Source organism: Cydia amplana, chromosome 12 (genome assembly GCF_948474715.1).
Source record: "Cydia amplana chromosome 12, ilCydAmpl1.1, whole genome shotgun sequence".
NCBI classification, from domain to species: domain Eukaryota; kingdom Metazoa; phylum Arthropoda; class Insecta; order Lepidoptera; family Tortricidae; genus Cydia; species Cydia amplana.
In genome coordinates, this window is record NC_086080.1 from 7205344 (window position 1) to 7223674 (window position 18331).

An 18331-nucleotide genomic window follows, 5' to 3' on the forward strand; every position below is an offset into this window, starting at 1 on the left:
TGTATTTTAATAATATATCTTTTTACGAAGTTTCAATTTCCTAGTTCAAAATAAAACTTGAACCCCATACAAACTTTCATCCCCTTTTTAACCCCCTTAGGGGTTGAATTTCTCAAAATCGCTTCTTAGCTCTTATACATTTTATAAATGCAACCTAGTGTCCAAATTTCAACTTTCTAGCATTTGTAGTTTCGGCTCTGCGTTGATGAGTCAGTCAGTCAGTCAGTCAGTCAATCAGTCAGGACACGTGCATTTATATATATAGATATAGATATCGTGCCGAATAGGCGGCCGCGGCGCACGCTTGTTATTATTCAATCCTCTGACGTCACCCGTCCCGTGCGTAACGTGTTGACACCATTGACGTATAATATCTAAGGACGGGCTAATGGGGCACTAAACATCGTACTAGTTCAGCGGTGCTACCCACGAATTCCAGCCAATCGTGCAGTCTAACGCGACTAGTTGCGACCAATAGCGCGCGTAATGCGAACTCGTCAACCAATCGCGCGCGTGATCCGAACTTATCAACCAATCGCGTTGTAGCGATTTCACACCGCTGTACTGGCCCCTGACATGCCTCAATATTATTGCCCGTAAAGCCAGTCCCTAAGATATCTATGTCAATGGTTGACACTGCGCATAATGCTTGCGTCTACCGCCGACACTTCAAAGCAGTCGCGCTGCTTCCTAATGGAGTAGCAGCACTGGCACTTAATTTAGGAGCGCAATAATGACTCCATATTGTTTTTATACCACATCGGTGGCAAACAAGCATACGGCCCGGCAATATACCTATGCCTACATAGGTAAGTTAGTTGGACAAAGCAGTCGTGACACTTCTGGAGTTCTGGGATTGCAATCGTAAACTTGTTTGCCACCGTCATGGTTTCTAAAAAACTTCTAAGACGGCTCACGCCCCATCTGTAGAGTCCCGTTCCAAAAACATATTTCTTGGAACCTAACGGCCTTCTAATGTTTTACTATAAAAAACTGTTACAATTTCGGTATTTTGGCCAACAGTCTCACTTTTTAATGCCTTTGTTATGTTGTTGCTTAACGGATTCAGAAAAAAAACACAAAGGAACTGCTCTATTTTACGAGTTTAAAATAGGGCGATCTCCTTTTATTTTTTTAGAGTCGGGTAATGAACATATCCCGTATTTTTTTTCAGACGATATTAAGTTGGTGGGTAGAAACATTATTATTTTACTAAGCATTCATGCTTATAAAAAACAAATACCTGATTCCGGGACTTCATGGGTGAATACTGAAGAGGGATTAAATTAGCAATAAAAATAAGTGTAGGTATATCTTGAGTTTGTAAATACATACTTATAATGTTGCACAAATTCGTAACGTAATATTACATGTCATTTAAGTAGATCTACCGACCGATTGATTTAATGCTAGTCGTGTGTATTAATTCTCTTTCAGAATTTTTTACAATTTCTTTGACTTTAACACGACGAATTTTTCCAGTAGATGTTAAGGGCAGCTCGTCGACAAACACGACACCTCCGTACAACTGCTTATGAACAGACATTTGACCTGAAATAAAAACAAATGTTTACATTACGAGTAGGTAGGTATACCTAGCTAATCTTGCCTTTACACAACTCTTTAGTTTAAGGCGATGCCTCGACAGAAATATTTTGGAGCTTAGTAGCTTTAATAGTCGTAACACACTATCGCACCGCACCCGCGTCTTTGGTGCGTCACACCCATAAGTCAGAGCTAGAAAGAGATATCTTCTTCTCGCTCTCGTTTATGGGTGCGACGCACCAAGGTCGCGGTGCGGTGCGATAGTGTGTAACAGGCCTAAGAATTGTCTGGTCTTGTTCTTCATCCTTACTTACATACTTACAGCAACACTCTTTATTATAGTAGGTATTTATACGAATTGTTAGTTAACAGAGATGTGAACGACGGTAATAGTACTAACAATAAGTAAGTACTATACAAAGGTGGATTACCTAAGCCAGGTCACTTTGTCAAGTGCAAAGAAGTAACATCGTCCTCGAAGTTAACTTAAGTTAACTTTGTAAACATTTCTTGCAATAAATAACATAATAGTGTTTACAGACGACCGCACTGGACCGCTACCTTGGTGGTTTTGGTGCGGTCCGGCGCACGTTCGATCGTGTGTAAAAGTGGTCCGCCGTACGTCCGTTAAGCATGCAGCTATACCTACGTGATAGCCAATTTTTACACTCGGTTTAGACTCTCGCGCGAGCCACGAGACGAGCCGCGAGCCGCGCCACGAGACGCGAGTCCACCGTTTACACTCGCGTTCGGCTTGTCATTCGGTTATAAACCTTATGCCGTGCCGTTAGTGTTTAAATTATATTAGCTCGATGAGCTTGCGAGCCACGAGACGAGCCGCGAGCCCACCGCTTACACTCTCGTCTCGTGGCTCGGCTCGCGGCTCGTCTCGTGGCTCGCGCGAGAGTCTAAATCGACTAAGACTCTCGCGCGAGCCACGAGACGAGCCGCGAGCCGCGCCACGAGACGCGAGTCCACCGCTTACACTCGCGTTCGGCTTGTCATTCGATTATAAACCTTATGCCATGCCGTTAGTGTTTAAATTATATTAGCTCGACGAGCTTGCGAGCCACGAGACGAGCCGCGAGCCCACCGCTTACACTCGCGTCTCGTGGCGCGGCTCGCGGCTCGTCTCGTGGCTCGCGCGAGAGTCTAAATTGGCTATGAGAGCGAGAATGAGACATTTTGACCGCACCAAGGTCGCGGTCCGGTGCGGCCGTCTGAAATTCAGAAATGAAAATGAATGCCATGTCAATGATCTTAGTCACTGTTAGACTAGTATTCTGGTCTAAATTGGCTTTTGTCTTGTACGTCAAGATCATTGCTATAAGATAAGGTACGAGCACAGAACAAGTTAGAATGGCGATGCGAGCAGGGTACGTGTCGCCGCCGGTTTTGAACAAACGCTCGCATGCTACTCTAAACATGCTCTAAACATGCCTTTTTGCGCCACAATCAAATCAAATCTGTCTAAAGGAGGCGTATCCATTCACCAGGCACACAAGTTTTTACTACCGTTGCGCGAGTGTTAGTAAATGTGGAGTGGAACGCGCGGCGACATTGGTTCCGATACTAACTGCGCGCGATAGCCATTCTAACCTCTTTAATAATGTTCTGTGGGTATAGTTTGTAGCTTTCTAGTAGACCCCGAAGGCTTATCCTATTGTCTATTGTTCAGTAAAATCGCACATGCTACTTACCTGCAAAAAAGGGTCCTAATTATTCTATTTGGCACCTGAGCGCGGGCTAGTCCAACGCTCAAAAAACCAGTGTAGGTGCGCTCTCCGATAACGCGCCTTTGTTACGCATCTCGATGACACATTTTAGACTGGTTCTGTAGCGTTCGACTCGCCGGCACTCAGTAACCGAAGTACCGATTTTTTATGCAGGTGGTTGTGGCACGTGGCACGAGCGGTTTTTCTTAACAATAGACAATAGGATTAGCCTTCGGGGTCTATTAGAAAGCTACAAACTATACGAGTATACTAACTCGCAACGAGATCTTTGATATCCTGAGCGGACACGGTGGACCCTGGACGCCGCACGACGCACGCCGCCACACGCTCTCCATCCTCAAAGTGCGGTACACCAGTAACACACACGTCTTGTACGTCCGGGTGCGTCAGGATCACGCCTTCTATCTCTGGAGGAATAACCTGAAAACATAACTTTTTAATTATCAACGTTCAACACAATAAAACACAATCGAATTTAAACTGTTGCGAGACATACTAACATTGCACGCGACATACATAGTACTGGATACACGGCCGTCGTGAACGCTGCTCGTACTGTTATAGTACTTGAGAAAGGAGACCTAGGATCTCCGAAACATGTCGCGCGAGTGAAGTGAGTCTAAACCGTAAAATTATTCAACAATAAAACACAATGTTGTAACGCGATTTCGCTGGGATTCTATTAGCATAGTTTTATAAATGGTACCTTCATAAGAGGTGTTTCCATTTTGCAACACCTAACTCTTTTCGATTATCTATATTTTCTGATTACGCTACTTAAAGAGTTGCTGGAAAAGATCGTTACTAAGCGATTATTGTTTTTTCTAGCTGTATATTTTAAAGAGTTGTGCTAGTTAAAGCTGATAAAGAAAGACTAGATATATGGTTTTTCCATGTCCATGTCCAACTGTAGCTTACTTGATAGTTTCTATATTTCAGTAGCATTTTTATTCTATCTACAAAGAAGTAATAGTTGTTTTCATCCCTATACACAAGATCTCCTGTTTTCAAGAAGCCATCTTCTGCGAATGCTTCCGCTGTTGCTTTTGGATTATTGTAGTAACACTGAAAGAAAAAAATAAAATCATAAATACTCTACCTTGGTTATTTATAACTAAAGATACACGTCATGGAGGTAATAGCTTATAGGCCCTTTACAGACTTCACCGATACCCAATTGCATGCAATTTGCGGTACATTGCCGGCTACTGAGGTGCAGCGTATTACGTCGATTGATCAATTGAAATTGCGATACCGGTGAGATCTGTATAAGCCCTAAGTATATCTGTACTTACCTCCATCCTAGGGCCTTTGACTCGAAGTTCTCCTGCCACATTGGGTTCTAAAATAAGTTTTTCTGTTTCTGGATCAACTATCTGAAAATAATCAATTAGTGATGTTAGTACGATGTCTAATGGTGTACAGGTATACCTAGGATTCGTAGAGGAGAAAAGAACAACGCAACCATCGCTTTCGGTTGCAATCCGCTGGACGGAAGCCGTAGTGGCTCCGGGCGTCCGCGAAACCCGACATTCGCAAATTGCGGGGATCTTTCTCTTTTACTCCAATGAAGGCGTAATCAGAGTGACAGCTAAAGATGCCCGCAATTTGCGAAATTCAATATTCGCGGTATAGCCCTGTACCTACACTCTTGGCGAAAATCAGCGAGGCCAAAAGGGTCGTACAAGATAGGAAGGCGTGGCGCGCGCTTGAGAAGGCCCTTTGCACCTCTATCGTCAACCATTAACAACATTTCCAACATTAACAACATGTTGCATTAACGAAATGTATTTATTTGTCAGAATAGAATGAATCGTCGAGAGAATGAGTCGTAAACAGACCTTTACTTCATATAGTGGATATTCTACTCCAAGGTTGCCGAAAGGTCCGTCGGGGCAGGGCTTAAATACTGTTCCTCCGCATTCGGTCATTCCATAACCCACGATTAACTTAGTATCTTTTCGCACCCGGGCCTGAAAGAATTAGAATATTTTAAGACTTAAAAAAAACTCGCATAGGTACCTACATACCTAACATGTATTGACATGAACCCTGAAAACATTGCACTCCATTTTCTTGGCAGACGTAGACTTATAAAGAGTAGGTATCAAATATAATATAGCATTAGGTAATGGTGTCAAACACTTAAATTGTTAAAACAACTGTTGGAAGCAATTTACCTTTAGGTAGGTACCTAATGAACTAAAGGTAGTTAGGTAAACTACTTTCACATTGTAAGTATTAACACATCGTCACGTCAGCGACACTTACCCGTAAAGCGTTGAGGAACTCCACATGAATCTTGGAACCGCCAACTTTAATGACGTCGAAGCAAGTGAGATCGCAATGCTTTTCGTGATGCAGGATGGGCGCCAACAGTGTTGCCGTTGTGACAGTCCCCACCGGCTAGAAAAAACATCATATATCATATATAAGTATATAATCAATGTACACGATGGTTACACGTACCTACTTTTATTTTTTATCACCCGCGACTTTGCCATAGAAATTATTAATGACACTCTCATATCTTGAATGACATATACAGCAACCGGGTGTCAAAATCGTTCAGCTTTAGTGAGCTGCCAACAAAAATACAAGCAAAAGCGTTTCATGCTCCGCTTTGCCTTTAACCGTTCGATCAAATACAGGCGCATATTTTGTTACTTCCGAATGGTTTTGGACTGTCGAAGCCACAAAAGTTAATTTAAAAGTTCTCTTTTAAGTGTTAATTGTTTGGGTGTCTTGAAGAAGTGTAGAGGTCTAAAGATAAAAATGCGGCTCGTTGCCGACCCCTGGACGAACAAATTAACTTGTAGTGTTGACTGACTTTCTGACTGTTCAAATTTAGATATATGGTAGACGTAGACTATAGACAGTGTTGGCCGAAAGTTAATGCAAATTGAAAATGCTGGCCATTAACCATTATAAATTGAATCGTAAACTATAATCGTCCGATACGGTTTAAGGTTCAATTTATAATGGTTAATGGCCAACATTTTCAATTCGCATTAACTTTCGGCCAACACTGACTATAGACCGGTTGGTAGAAATATTAACACTTATCTTGAAAGTGCTTAGTAACATGCCCCGACAGTCCCGCCACTTATCTCGACTCAATTTATCTGAATCTAAGTAGGTACATGTAATTTTTTATCATTTTATGAGGGGTGCAAGGTTCAATAATACTAGATTAAGCTGATTAGGGTCAACTAATCTCTACAGCCAACTGTACCTACTTTGTACAGACTTATTATTGATGAGATAAATGACATGTTCAGTAGGTAGTGATGGGAGCCGAGGTCTGCAGTTTGATGTGGTGTATACTGTATGGACATCAGCAGCATGTTGTAACACGGCGACACCCACTGGATGGATGACAGGTTCATGGCTGTTCTTTCTTTTTCTTTTCTTTTTTCTTTTTTTCTTATAGAACATTATTACACAAATTGACTAAGCCCCACGGTAAGCTCAAGAAAGCTTGTGTTGTGGGTACTCAGACAACGATATATATAATATACAAATACTTAAATACATAGAAAACAACCATGACTCAGGAACAAGTATCTGTGCTCATCGCACAAATAAATGCCCTTACCGGGATTCGAACCCAGGACCGCGGCTTCACAGGCCAGACCGGTCGTCAAACCGGTTCTCCGCTCCCTGATGTTGGAGATAACCTACCTTGTACTTGTTGATGAGATCAATGACGTGTCCAGTGGTGCAGGCGGCAGAGGTCTGCAGTTTGATGTGGTGTATGGGCATCAGCAGCACGTTGTAGCACGCCGTCACCCACTGGATGGATGAAAGGTTCATGGCTGTTCTTTGCTCACTGTTGGAAGATGACACTCAAAGAGTACAAATAAAACAGTGACGGTCATAGTAGCCAGATATATCGGAATCTCAACCTTATTTCTATGGAAACAAATCTGTGTTACGTAGCTTTGGTCACTTTGGCCGTTACTAATTCGATGCTGATTGAACACAGTTCAACATTTTGATCACCTTTATTAGAAAGTTTAGAGGGATGAGGTAGGTAATAAAAAGAAGGTATATTAGTTAAATGACGAAATTACAGTAGTAGCATTGCACAAAACAAGCAAATAACACAAAGAGACAGTAAATGCATGTACAAAGGCGAACATAACCCCCTGGTTAGCCAACCAGCCACAAAATAATAATATACTAACCCCCCTGGAGGGGCTGCATGACTGAAGAATTCCACATTCTGTAGCACGTTCGAGTGCGACAGAGCCGCGACCTTCGGGAACCCAGTCGAGCCGCTCGTGCTCACCAGCCAGCAGTACACTTTGGAAACATCGAACTCGGCGACTCTAAAAAACATTTCAGGGTTTTTATTACGTCTACCATTTCTTCTTCGGTTCTTATATTTACATTGAATTGCAGTGCACTGTCTTTCACTAGTGTAGATTAGATTATATATTTACTTAAGGTGGAATATCAACGCACTGCACGTCACCGTGTGCTAATTAGGATTTCTGCATACGTATACAAATATATTTACTTACTTATGAATGCAGTGTGCTAAGCGAATTAATGGTTTTGCTGACTGTTCCTGCTGCAATACTGTCTTAACTTTCAAACAAAGAATAAGTAATTAGTCTTTCAAGTTTCAATAGGTACTTACTTAAACTGCTCTTCAGGCTCGAGGTCTGTGTAACTGTCCATGAACTTAGTCATGGAGTTTTCACCATCAAACGTAAATATCTTAACAGCGAGTCCTAAATCTTGAGCCGCTCGGCTATAGTACTCGTACATCGCATTTTGACAAAAAGCCACCTTCGGTTTCACTATTTTAAAAAGCTCCTTTATTTCAGCTGCAGGGAAAAACACAGCAGTGGTCAGAGTAAGTTAGACAGTTTAGGTATCAATTAGGTACAGCGTCAAAAGTGAAAATAGCCCTATTGATAGCCAACCTCCGTCAGGAGACGGCACCATAAGAAAAAAGAGAGAATCAATTACCAGTAGAGTCTGTGCGGAAAGAGAAGAGTCGTTAAATGTAGGGGAGCAATAGAAGTTGACATACTCACTATATTTGAACTGTGGATCAACTCCAGCCATAGGAAGGCCGTTAAGAAGAGCCGCATAGTATGGGATGTGGACATCCAGATGATTACTTCCACCCAACACCAGCACGTCCCCCGGCTCCAGCCCCAGTCTCCTGAAGCATTGTGCGAGCCGTATGGTTCGGGAGAGCACAGATTTTCTAGTTTCTTGCTCGCCAGTTGCTGCATCAATCTGTTCGTTCATTAGGTAGGGTCGCCTAAGATCGGATGTGACATAAGACCGGATTTATAAATAGAATTTACCGCAAACGAAACGATATTTTTAACTGATAGCAACATAGTTTGCTGGGTAGAACAAAATGGCGCAGCAAACTATGTTGCTATCAGTTAAAAATATCGCTTCGCTTGCAGTAAATTCTATTTATTCGGTCTTATGTCACATCCATAGTACATTGTCATATTGTGATACAGGTGTGCTACGTTGGTCATTACACACGAGGCGATATTGTGCGCGCGACTGTAAGCGAGCACGCAATAAGAAAGCCGATGTGTGTAATGACCAATGCACATGTGTGCACATTGCACACGCGTTTTATACGACGTCGTATGAAACGCGTGTGCAGCATTGGTCATTTTCTAGCGTGCAACTAGAAACACATACTTGTTTACTTACCTGACAAATGTACTCCGGATTTTTCTTCATATAGTTTACAAAGAAATGGCCGACATGGTTGTCGTTCTTAGCCTGTATTAGATCACCCGCCATTATCAAAACGATCTTATCCTTCCGGAGACCTATTACCAACTGCCGTATCTTATTACATTACCTATACCTAAATATAATTAATTGTTACCAATAACAATATATTGCAGATATTTCGTGTTATCTTTTATCTTAATGTTGCGGTTATTAGGTACCTAACTAATGAGATAAAACTCAAAGGCTAATAGGTATTACTTGATAGTGTTTAGTGCAGGCACACCGCGTAAAATTATACCTATGACACAGAATAAGTAATAGTATTATCATCCTATGACCTTGTCATACCTGAACTTACCTATGTATTTTATGAAAAACATAGAGTTGATAGAGTGCTATTTCCCAACTTTTGATCATGCCTACAAAAGCAAATCCATCAATTCCTATATACATATATTATAAGTATGTATTGTGCGGTGCGCGTGACGCGGCATTGTGAAATTAGGAAAGACACGCCAAAGATCTAAGATGGCTTACAGTCCCATTTGTAGAGTCCCGTTCTAAAACATATTTCTTAGAACTCAACGGCCTTCTATAATATTTTACTACAAAAACTGTTACAATTATGCTAACGGGCCCATTTTTTTTATATATAACTACGCAAAATACCTAATGTTCGCCTCCCGTCCTCACAAAAAAACGACCAATGAACTGCTCTATTTTACTAATTTTTTATGAGCTTAAAGTAGAGCGACTGGCATTTGTTTTTTTTCTGACTCGTAGGAACAGGAACCGTTAGGTGATATTGTTTATAAGGATAAGCATCCTGTGTTTGTGTTTTTGTGGCTATGCTATAATATTTGCATATATAGAAAAGTTTTCAATACAGTACGTGTACTTTTTTAACTTGAATATATGTTTTACAACCGTTAGGTACACGACTTACGTCGACGTTGGGCTTATTGCCGAATTAAAATGTTTTATGTCGGCCATGATTGAATCCCATTATGTTTAATATATATTTATAAATATAGTAATTAACTCTATAATATTCTCGGCTTCAACAAATTCTTCTCTAAATTAAAACATCATAAACTTTAGGGTTGCGAACCGTGGTCCAGCTTATTGTCCCTTCTTAATATTCACTAATATAATATTCACTTAGCAACCACTAAATAAGTATTGGTAATTCGTGCGGTACGACCACAAAGCATTCGATACTGGAATTACTGGATCCATGCCTCGTCGAAACGTATTTACTCCTTAGGAACTTCATGGGAGTTAAGTCCTTTTTACCAACACGAAATTCGTTGCGGTGTCTTAGTACCGCGAAGACTATACCTATTGTTTGTGTGAAGTTTTAATATGTTTGTGTAGTTCCAGGAAGGAACAAGCCGGGAAACCCTTTGTTGCCACGCAAGTTTATTGCTACTGAAACCGACAACACCGTAAGTAATTGCTTTTCTAAAAAGCCGCTAGTTGAGGCATGGAGGTATTTAACAATGTACCTATGTATTTGTACGTAACGAAATCTGGGTTCTAGCTGATTATGGTTTAATTTGTGCGTGGACCTCCGCGGTAGAGCTGAGTGTCGTTGATGTCAAAAAACACTAAGTTTAGATAGATAACTGGGTAAATAAGAAAGCGATAACTTTAGCTACAATTTTCGCTTATAGATATTAGGTAGATAGGTAAATTGTTATGTTGCTTCTTTCCATGCACGTCGAATGAAATTAGAAGGGCTCGCGGGCCGTAAGTAGCTTTGGAGAGCTAGAATAACTAACCTAACCTAACATGCACTCCTGATTAAGCAAAGCAATGCCCCTCAGGCTCTGTCGATTATCACATAATGATGCTACATAATATTTGTAAACAATCTATTACTTAGACGATAAATTACTAAGAGCCATGGGGCGTCCAGGCTTCACATTGCCATTTCTCCTTGATGCAATTACTCGTAGTATCTACTTACTATTGTTAACTGAAAAAAAAATGTTTAATAGCCCTGCCATAAAAACTTTGGCCGCGAAGCTTTAGTATAAGTACATAATAGTTTCGCTTGCGCCCTTTGGTCGTAAACCTTTTCTTAAATATTATCACAGCGCCCGCAGCATCGTTTTTAAACAGTAAAATGACCGGTTAACTTCACAAAAATTTACAAAAGAACAACGGCCGAATGTTTAGCAAACACGCGTCAGGGCCGGCGAAATACTTTGTATATAACGACACTTAATTGCAAGGGTTCGCCATCGCCAATAACTTCGCCATTGTTAAAAATCCGTTCGTTTATTTGTTTTTTTTATGACGTCGCGGAAAGGTTCTGTTTTTTATATTTTTAGGCGTGCAGTTTACGACCCGAAACAGTTAAAATATTAAAAAAACTGCGGCTCCTTGATCCTGATCGGTTAAATTTAGGTAGGTAGATGTAATTATTTATCTTTTAACTTGCAAAAAAATTTTTGCTTGGTCAGTCTGGCGTCTGGCACAATCTTTCCATGATAGGTATATAGATAGCTACCTATATCTATATTTGCCGTGTGGTGGCCGGCTTTAGAATAGCGCCAACCCTCACATAGGATAAGAGTGTCGTACGAGGCGACTAAGTCCACAAACGAAGCAAGAAGGTATTTCGTTACAGGGGAGATGGTCCTCTTAGCATTGGTTTGTAATCCATCTAGGAGAAGGATACTCCAAAATAAAACCCGGAATGGAGTTTCCGTAAGGCGCGAGTAGGGTCCAACCTGAAATAAGCGGCAGATTCCTGCAGCGGACCTGTCTCCACACGTATTGGCTCGCCTTTCCTGTGGGATAAGACAGTGAAGCCGAGAGGGTAATGCAGGTGCTGGGCATCTCTGCATTTCCTTAATTCCGTCCCAGGCGGTGTGATAGGATATTTCTCCGGTTTGACACCATAAATCGTCTGCAATAGACGCTAAGGCCAATGATATATCTATATCTTAGGTATAATGGAAAAATGTACATGCGGCCTAAAGTCGTTATGTAGATTGCGTTGCTACAGACTGATCAAAACATTGTTGTAATTATGATATGCAGAATAATATAAGACAAATCCCTTCTTATTGATAAGACCGTCGCGCGTCGGTTGTTTTTTTTAGGGGCGTCTTAATCATATTGGGCACACGAACGCAAAAATCTACCTGCGCCTCACTTACCGACCAAAAGCCGGCCAAGTAGGGTTCGCGCTCTGAGGGTTCCACATCATCACAAAATTTGTATGTTTTTTTTCCCTTAAGTCCAGCTATCGTTTGGCCAGTTTTTATTTTTATTATCATACCTAGTTTGAGGTTTGTAGGTTTGTCCAAACATTTCACCCGCGTTTGCGCAACCTGTGAAAAAAGTACTCCTCTGTGTGGTTCTAAGGCCATTCACACACTGACACAGCACTGTGGGCTGAAAATTGGCTCTCATAGACACAAAAGAGAAACTAAAGTTTAAATTTTAGGCTGATTTGAAGATAAGGCAAGAAACTATGCTGGGCAAAGGCCATAATTTAACCTTTTGGACGCCAATGACCGATATATCCGCACCGTATGTTCAACGCCAAAGACCGATTAATCGGTCACAGACCACAGAGCAACATCGACCGACGTGCATATACATAAAGTTCAACTTCAGTTTTGACACTTCAATGATGTGGCGCCTGAGTGACAGCTTGTGTTTGACACGGCGTGGAAAAGGTTAAATGAAAAAAATACATATAAACTTCGGTTTCTAATGTTTCTATGTCTATGAAGCCAATTTTCACTCCAAACCACCAGGCGAGCGGAGCGAGCGAGCGGATCACATTATTCATATTTTGTGTTACAGCTTCCTGCACGATCATTCAGACAGCCAAATTACAACAAACCCAACCCAGGTATGTCGCTCGCAGCTGTCGTAATCGGTCATCTTCATAATTATACCACACCTCGTTAAACTCGGCGAAAAATCACTCCGGGGCGAAAACAAATATTAGCATTGACGAGGCCGCTCACACCCGACAATTACAGTCGTCCACAAACATGTACACAACTTTGAACCTTCTACCTTTGAGATAAGTTGTAAAAAAGATACTTTTTTTTATAAGTTCCAACGCCTCTAGTGTTAAAGTTTGCAGCTGACCGTCGCGCCCTTGGTGCGTAACATATAATTTTCTCCCCAGTTTTAAGTTAGACCCGCAAAAAACTAAAGTGTTTCATAATAAGACCCGTTCGCGGCAACTCAAAATTACTAACTTTGTTTTGGTTTAAAATGTTGGTGACAGCGAATAATAACACATTTTTTTAGGAAAAAATATTTATGTAAATATAAAAATACACTTTTTCTAGTAAATATATTGCCTAGATTTCCTAGATGAAATTAAGAGATGAATAATCACAGCAACTTATTTTTTGATTACTTATGATATTAATGAATGTAATGCGTAACACTTGTAATTGAAATGTGAGAGATTCTTAAATCCATAAATAAAAGAAATACAAAAATAAAATTGTTAACATTGACAAGCCTAGTTATAAACATAGTATTGGTATAAATACATGTATGTATAAATGTATTATTAATTAAAGGAAATTGACGTACGCGTGTCAGTTAAACCAACCCCCTAGTATGACTTGCATTGTCGCGTGCGACTTCATTATGTCCAGCCACGCGCAACAACAACAACACACAACAACACAACGTGACAACCTCAACGTGACAGGCGCGACATCGCCAGTCACGTTAAGGGGTCGGAATTTCACAAATGTACTAGTTGTGCGACTCTTCAAATGTTCTAATTATTTTGCGACTACCTCATAAATGAAGATACCTACGTGAAAAAGCATTTCTGTCTATATTTTAATAAATTCTATGCCTCGTCAATTTACTCTAGCTTATTAAAAATATGACTTTTAAGTATATTCTTTTCATAACTTGAGCGCAAAAAAGAAAAACAATATTAACATGTTTATAAAATATATTTCATACATGCCTGTAACAAAATCACATATGAATACTGATCTACGAAGCATCTCACTAAAACATACCGCAAATTGTATAATCTTAATGCATTCATATTTAGTGTATTACATTTATAATTGGAATGATATTACTTAACTAAGAGCGTTTTGCCTTAAAACAATATGACGATGTATTTGAAGAATAGTAAATTTATAATCTTGTGTCTTGATCTCGTCTTTTACTGTTTATTAAAACTATAGCACTGTGGAATTGTTAGATTTTTTAGTAGTTGCATAAATACTAAATACGTTTAATTTGGTGATAACCACTGGGTCCTTAACCCTTCGACCGCCAAAGATATCAACTGACGCGCGCGGCTACAGCCCAATATCAACCTTCGTGCATTCAGATAAGGTTCACGATGACGCGCCGCATTTTACGACAGGCGTGGCGTTCAAAGGGTACAGGTAGATGTCATATGAAGAACAGGAATGAGGAATTATTTTCGTATGTAGATGCTTTTAACCACTCGTTCTGACGAGTATAGTCAGCAGCAATATTAGTTGCTAAGCGGGCGAGGTGTTCAAAATGATCTTGACGCGACATTCTTGTTAAGAGAATAAGAGCGCGTCGAGGTAATTTTGAACACCTTGCCCGCTTAGCAACTTCTGCTGCTGAGTGTTCCTATAATTAGGATTTTAAAGTAAAAAAAAGTTACATGTCATGGCTCCAAATAATTTTAAAATTTGATAGATCAGTTAGAATAACACTATGCACTAGCACTTGGTGCAAAATTGGCGCTAAGGAATGCTAATAATGCTAGGAACAATTGACTACCTACTATAGGTAACATAAATACATTATTTTTTAAACTAAGGATTACGCATGCACCTTAATTAGGTAATGAAGAATATGTTAGCCTGATTTCTTAACCTTTTGAACGCCACAGACGGCAATTGACGTCAACGCAAAATCGTGACAACGACGCCAAAGACGGCATTTGACGTCGATCTTTTTTTGATGAAAATCTACTGAAAAACATCCCACTTTTAGGTTGGCATTATTTATTCACAAAACTAAATTTTACCCCCGTGGCGTCAGTGGCACGGCAAATGGATGCGCCGTTTGGCGTTCAAAAGGTTAAAGAATTCAATAATCATTATTGAAAAAGAAGTCATCAATCATCATTGCTTTCGGGCAGGGTAACGGTAAGAAAAGTGAACTGACCCTCTACCAATAGTGGTTCATTGATAAAGAACCGCTTCATCATATCATACTAATAAATACGTTAAGCCGAAAACTGGTTTTATATTTGAATCAAAACATTTGGTTTGACATTTTGGTTGTTGAATACACGATGTTTAAAACTCGTATTGTCTTTGATTATTTTTTATTGTATTTTTAATAATAGCAACACGTTTAATACCAATTGACAATACCTATTTATATAGGTACAATTCCTTTCCTTAGTCTCATTAAAATCACAGCCCGCTAGGTTTATACATCCAACACATGATTGCCATTCCATTTAAACAGTAGAGTACACCATCGGTATCGTCTTGGGTCGTCCCATTCGTTTTTCGTCAAGTTCTTAAATTAGTCCTATTCTGCTTTCGTCACCCATTCTACATTCGTCACAATCGTCGGTGGCTTTCAATGGGTGACGAAAGCAGAATAGGACTAATTTAAGAACTTGACGAAAAACGAATGGGACGACCCAAGACCATCGAATGGTTAACACTTAAAAGTACACTTAGTTTATTGGGAGAGTCGGAATTTCGCGTTATGGTTGAAGGTGAAGGTGCCTACCGTTGGAGGGGTGCCGACAGGTAATTTTTAATTTACCTTATAAGTTAACGTTGAACAGACCATCTGACTACAGTATTGTACAGTCAAGTGTAAAAATATGGGTGCATACAACCTACTCAAAAATATGTCCCATGGTTCTTAATTCGCTGACATAAGAGCTACGACATAATCCGGTCTGAAGATGGAGACTAAAGTTGGTCATAAGGACTCTGTAATAAAACAACGCTACCTCATTCAGTTTGAACTCGTTAGAATCGTCCTGAAGTCAGTGAGAATGATAAAGCTTCTGTTGACGACGCAATTTTACCCAATTCTTGGTAATTTCGTCCCAATCATTGTAAATGTCATGAACTCATACCGAGTAACTTACATTTATCTAAACATCGGATGACGTGGCTAACATTAAATATATTTTTTTGACTTAAAGCACCACAAGCTGCGACTGTGTACATTTATAATATATGTATCTCCTACTTTCACAGCAATAAAATAGGATTAGGGATTTCAAGTAGTGTCCGACCGAAGATTCGGTTTCGGTTTCGGCCAGTTTCGGCCAAAAAATCATGTTTCGGCCGTAGTTTCGGTTTCGGCCATAAAACGGCCGAACCTTTCGGCCGGGCCGAAACTTACTAAATAGTACTTCGTACTATGAAACTAAACTATGTGACATAGACCAAAAGTTGACGAACAAGTTAATATGTATACAGACATGAATTGGTTTATTATAAAACACAATTCCCTAATGAGGGCGCCACTGGACGGTCGACGCAGTCTTAGGAGGCTGTCAATACCTAAAACGCGCACACTGTCTAATTGTATCGGAGTAAATGAGATAGCACTGTCGCATGTTAATGGGCCTGGGCAAGGGAATAATAAGAAAACTCATCATCTTCCTCGCGTTATTCCGGCATTTTTGCCACGGCTCATGGGAGCCTGGGGTCCGCTTGACAACTAATCCTAATTGGCGTAGGCGCTAGTTTTTACGAAAGCGACTGTGGATTATTTGTGTAATATTAGGTACTCGTTAGCGGTCTAGGTATAAATGTTTTGACATTGTGATTTTATTTCAGACCCATAAGTCAAAAAAATAAAGACAGCACCATTCAATGGTGATTTTAAGACCAATCTTGGCAATAGGGAATATTACGCAAAACTGCGTAGAGGGCGTCACTAGCTCAATCACATGGCCTACCGTGAAATACGACAATCGAAAGTTCGGTTTCTGCTTTCTGCCTCTCTATCATTCTTGCCTATTCGATTGATAGTGAGGCAGATAACGTAATTTCGATTTTCGCGTTTCGCGGTAGGCCACCTGTAAACAAACCGCCTTGATGCATCAATGTCCTAGTGAAAACCTGTCAAAAAACAGTTTAAGTATCTAGTATGTATAATTTACTTACTCTATGGTTTTAGTATGTGCACTATTGCTACACTCTGGCGGCAGAACATTGCTACTCCCTATTATTTTCTATCGAGCCGATTTCGTTCAATCATGTATGGAGTACGACCACGGTCTTTAAAATATAATGAATATTAACATAATTTATTTTTGCTTCATTAAAACAAATAGTTTTTCTTAATAAACTGCTTAAGTAACATCAGGTTCTTCAAAAAAGGAGTGTACCTACAGGTTTTTAAAAGGTCGGCAACGCGCGTGTAACACCTCTGGAGTTGCAGGCGTCCATAGGCTACGGTGACTGATTACCATCAGGCGGGCCGTATGCTTGTTTGCTACCGATGTGGTATATAAAACAAAAACAATTTCAAGGACATTGGGTGTTGACAGCCCCTTAATATGTGTATAAAAGCGGTTTTATGACATTTTTTCAACGATTTTTACAAGTCTACAAAAGTTTCGGTTTCGGTTTCGGTTTCGGCCGAAACTAGAGCCAAAGCCGAACCTTCGGTTTCGGTTTCGGCAAAAAAACATGTTTCGGTCGGACACTAATTTCAAGTCAGCTACGCTAGTGACGGGCAAAGTGGCCAAATGTATTGTAAGTAGACATGTGTCGTTCACGAGTGAGTGATTTAAATGAACTGTATCATTAGCGAGTGATTAAATGACTGAACTCACTCACTCTTCAACTCAGTGCAGATTCAACTCGCTCATTTCGCTCAGTAACTCATCTATCTCAGCGTTCCTTGCTCGCTCTTTCCCACTCATGATTGGAATGAGCCGGCCGAGCGTGACGAGCGAGACGATGCGAATAGGTTTCGGACCGGTTCGGAAGAATTCGGGAAAACATGGCGGGATCGTATCGCGTGATTCGCCATCTTGGTCGCACTTATGGCAGTGTGTATCTGATTGATTGACATTTCTCTCTACTCACTCGTGAACAATATAGCTTACAGATCCACTGAACGAAATGAGTGATACATATCACCGCGAGCAAAAGATAATATATGAAACAATCTTTTCACATCTAATAGAGGTTCCAATATATTTGACCACTTTGGCCGTCACAATCAATTTAATGTTGACTGCACAAAGTTAAACTGGTTTTTTAACAGCGTAATTTTACTTTAATACTGGTTGACTTCCGTCTCTGACACCACTGGTTAAATAATAACAT

General features: G+C 40.3%; 2 protein-coding genes across 2 annotated transcripts in view; one reads left to right on the plus strand and one right to left on the minus strand.

Annotated features, from left to right (window-relative positions):
* Window positions 1–18331, plus strand: part of LOC134652897 (ESF1 homolog) — a 273742-nt gene that overhangs the window by 101558 nt on the left and 153853 nt on the right. The window lies entirely within an intron of this gene.
* On the minus strand, window positions 1388–9011 carry LOC134652717 (luciferin 4-monooxygenase-like). The gene is made up of 11 exons (XM_063507879.1): window positions 8982–9011; window positions 8333–8540; window positions 7930–8119; window positions 7472–7615; window positions 6966–7113; window positions 5553–5687; window positions 5123–5254; window positions 4577–4657; window positions 4200–4346; window positions 3536–3701; window positions 1388–1551 (listed from the first exon to the last, which is right to left on the minus strand). The coding sequence occupies exons 1-11, from the start codon at window positions 9009–9011 to the stop codon at window positions 1388–1390; spliced, it is 1545 nt and encodes a 514-aa protein (XP_063363949.1).

Coding starts and splice junctions, on each gene's coding strand:
- LOC134652717 (XM_063507879.1), bottom strand. CDS start 9,011: ATGAAGAAAAATCCGGAGTACATTTGTCAG. Junction 4,658..5,122: donor ATCCACTATATGAAGTAAAG/GTCTGTTTACGA, acceptor GATTATTTTCAG/ATAGTTGATCCAGAAACAGA. Junction 3,702..4,199: donor TGAAATATAGAAACTATCAA/GTAAGCTACAGT, acceptor TTATGTTTTCAG/GTTATTCCTCCAGAGATAGA.